Raw genomic sequence first — 3,791 nt, forward strand, 5'->3', positions numbered from 1 at the left:
CTCTGTCCATTGTGTTCAGCACAGTAATATGGCCATGTACAGTCAGATTCTGTCCATTGTGTTCAGCACAGTAATATGGCCATGTACAGTCAGACTCTGTCCATTGTGTTCAGCACAGTGATATGGCCATGTACAGTCAGACTCTGTCCATTGTGTTCAGCACAGTGATATGGCCATGTACAGTCAGACTCTGTCCATTGTTTTCAGGATGTGGAGGTGCCTGTGTAGGACTGGGGTGGACAAAGTCAGAAATCACACAACACCAGGTTATAGTCCAACAGGTTGATTTGAAAACACAAACTTTCGGAGCCTCTGTCCTTCTTCAGGTGTCAGTGAGAGAGTTAGTATCACTCACAGAATTTATAAGTAAAAGATCAAAGGTTCACACCATTGATGGGGATGTACTAAACAAACCTAAGATGCTCTTAACTCTTTAATCAATTAGAAGGCTTTAAATGATTATTATTAATATGTAAATCTGTGAATTCCTTTCAAATCACTGTCCTGAGAGGACTAAAGGTTTAATCAGTGTAAAGAAGAGGTGACATTTTAGGTCAGACAATGTATACTCAGTGTGAGACCTTGTTTAGAATCTGTCTGTGTTTTAGTTTGGAGTCAGACTGGTTTAATTTCTAAAGCAGGAATTTATAAAACACCATATTGACTGACTATCTATAAATTGTGTGCTTTTTGAACAAAATAAAATGTATCTGCAAATACAAATTCACCCCATAGATTCGTGTGTGTGTGTGTGTGTGCGTGTGTGTGTGTGAGAGAGAGAGAGAGAGATGAGAGGTGGGGGGGAGAGAGAGTGTATATGTGTGTGAGTGTCTGTGTGTTGGGGGAGTATAGAGAGAGACAGAGAGAGTGTGTGTATGAGAGAGGATCTGTGTGAGAGTGTATAGTGTGGTGGGGTCACCTGTACTGTGACATGAATCCATGATCCTGGTTGAGGCCGTCCTCATGGGTACGGAACTTGGCTATCAGCCTCTGCTCAGCGACTCTGTGTTATTGTGTATCCTGAAGGTTGCCTTAGAGGATGTTTACCCAAAGATCCGAGACCAAATGTCCTTGATTGCTGAAATGTTCTCTCACTGGGAGGAAACATTCTTGTCTGGCGATTGTTGCACGGTGTCCATTCATCTGTTTCGTGGCGTCTGCACAATTTTGCCAATGTACCATGCCTCGGGCCATCCTTGCCTGCAATCTATGAGACAGACAACGTTGGCCAAGTCACATGAGTAACTGCCATGCACTGGGTGGCTGGTGTTCCCACATATGATAGTAGTGTCTATGTCGAAGATCTGACATGTCTTGCAGAGGTTACCAAAGCAGGGTTGTATAGTGCTGTGATCAATGTTGTCTTGAAGGCCAGGTAGTTTGCTGGATGGTGAACAATGGTCTGTTTAAGGTTTGGTGGCTGTTTGAAGGTGCAAAGTGGAGGTTTGGGGAAGATCTTGGCGAGGTGCTCATTGTCATTGATAATTTGTTAAAGGCTGTGAAGAACATGGCGTAGTCTCTCCGCTCCCACGAAGCACTGGATGACGACGGGTACCCTATCGGACGTATCCCGTGTTTGTCTTCTGAGGAGGTCATTATGATTTCTCGCAGTGGCACGTTGGAACTGGTGATCGATGAGTTAAGCATCATATCCTGTTCCTTTCAGGGCATCTTTCAACACCTTCAGGTATCGGTCTCATTCCTCCTCATACGAACAGATTCTGTGTATGCGTAGGGCTTTTCTGTAGGGGATGGCTGTTTTAATATGTTTCAGGTGGAAGCTAGAGAAATACAGCATCATGAGGTTATCCGTAGGCTTGCGGTAGAGTGATGTACTGAGGTGGCTATCCTTGATGGAGATGCGTGTGTCCAAGAATGAGACTGATTCTAAATAGTAGTCCATGGTAAGTCTGATATTGCTATGTAGTTGTTTCAGTGATTCCTCGCCATGAATCCAAAGGAAAAAAATGCCAATGTCAATGTATCTGGTGTATAGCGTTGGTCAGAGGTTCTGTACAGCAAAGTCTTGTTCAAACCTGTGCATGAAAATGTTGACATTTTGGGGAGCAAATCGGTCCCAATGGCTGTTCCGTGTGTCTGGATGAAGAACTCGTTGTCAAAGGTAATCTTTTACTTATAAATTTTGTGTCTGATACTACCTCTCTCTCTAACACCTGAAGAAGGACTGAGGCTCCGAAAGCTTGTGCTTTCAAATAAACCTGTTGGTCTATAACCTGGTGTTGTGTTATTTCTGACGTTATTTTCAGCACAGTAATACAGCCCTGTGTGTAGTCAGACTCTGTCCATTGTGTTCAGCACAGCAATATTGCCCTGTGTATAGTTGTTTCTTCAAGCTTTTAACTTCCAAGGGCTTCTCAAAGCTTGATTTTAACAAGTCCCCAGTGACAGGCAAAAAAGAGAAAGGACACTGAGCCAGAAATCAGCAAGGAAGGTAAACATATTCTTCAAAGTCTTGTTCTGGGATTCACATCCGGTTCAGCAAAGGGCATGGTAGCGGTTCGGATACTGGATTAGTAACTAAGAGGTTCCGGACCAATAACCCAGAGAGATCTGTTCTAATCTCACCACAAGCAGTTGGGAGAAATTTAAATTCAGTTAATGAAATAAATCTGAAATTAAGAAAGACAAAAAAAGCCAGTATTAGAAACAGTGACCGTCTATTTATAGAAAGAAAAGAATTGCAAGGAAATTTCACAGACAATGACCTTTCATGGAGCAGATTTTGAGTGGTTCTGTGTTCTCCCCATGACCACTCAAGCAAGGACTGAAGAAAGGGTAAAGTTTCTCCGTGAAGATATCGATGAAGGTGTGGAGGTGCAACATGTTGTCAGCATTGTAAAATGACACCTGCCCCTCCTCGTAGTCCAGGTAGACCCCGATCTTCCGGGGCTTGATGCCCACGGTCAGGAGGGTACGTGGCAACGTGCCAGCTTTATACTCACTCCTCCTCAGCCACACGATCCAGTAACCAGCCTCTGGCATGGCTGTGATGTCTCCTTTCCTGTTGATGGATTCCGTCACCACTCCGAGATCCCACTCAGCACTGTTTCCCACCTCGACCTCCCAGTAGTGTTTGCCAGAGGTGAATCCCTCCGACGCCAGCACGCACACACAGGGGTAAAACCTCTCGGGTGTCTCAGGGAGAGACTGCCCCTTATCTCCGTATCTTACGCTGGTCAGGTCATCAGACAGGATGAGCCAGGAATGTGCTGTGTTAGGATCCAAAGTCAAACAAGTTGGAGCTGCAAGACAGAGAGGCATAAAGGGAAGAACATCTTAATTATTTAATCACAGAACAGCTATCACCTATCAACACTCCTTAGTGACTGATAGCTTAAGAAACTTTCACGCAGAGAGGGATAGGGGTCTGGAATGCATTGGGAAAGTAGTTGAGATCTCAAAAATTTCTCAAAAATTCTTGAATGAGCTCTTGAAATATCACAAAATTCAAGGCTATAGGCCAAGAGTCAGAAAGTGGGTGCAAATCTAGAGCAGTTTTCTGTTGATGTAGAGCCAATAGGCCAAAGGGCCTCTTCTGTACCATACGATAACTCTATGAAAAAAAACTTTGGTCTAAATATCTCTCCAATCACCAAGGCTGGAAACTATCCCTGAAAGAAATGTATAATGACTTCACAGACTGGAAATTCTTTAAGGAGAGCAGAGATGTCTTTCAGTAGCAAGGATATCTTGCTGCAGTCGTATAGAGCCTTGGCGAGATCACACTTCGAATATAAAAACCAAAAGAACTGCGGATGCTGTAAATCAGG

The 3,791-nt window shown here is 43.8% G+C and overlaps 1 protein-coding gene across 1 annotated transcript in view; it reads right to left on the reverse strand.

The window, feature by feature from the left end:
- Window positions 1–2,709: 2,709 nt before the first annotated feature.
- Window positions 2,710–3,791, reverse strand: part of LOC109938301 (nuclear factor 7, ovary-like) — an 8,487-nt gene continuing 7,405 nt past the window's right edge. The window contains exon 6 of the mRNA XM_048616581.1: window positions 2,710–3,263. Coding sequence (XP_048472538.1) covers window positions 2,713–3,263 — 551 coding nt within the window. The 3' untranslated portion in view covers window positions 2,710–2,712. The remainder of the gene's footprint in view (window positions 3,264–3,791) is intronic.

This window comes from Rhincodon typus, chromosome 35, assembly GCF_021869965.1.
Source record: "Rhincodon typus isolate 14 chromosome 35, sRhiTyp1.1, whole genome shotgun sequence".
Lineage (NCBI taxonomy): Eukaryota > Metazoa > Chordata > Chondrichthyes > Orectolobiformes > Rhincodontidae > Rhincodon > Rhincodon typus.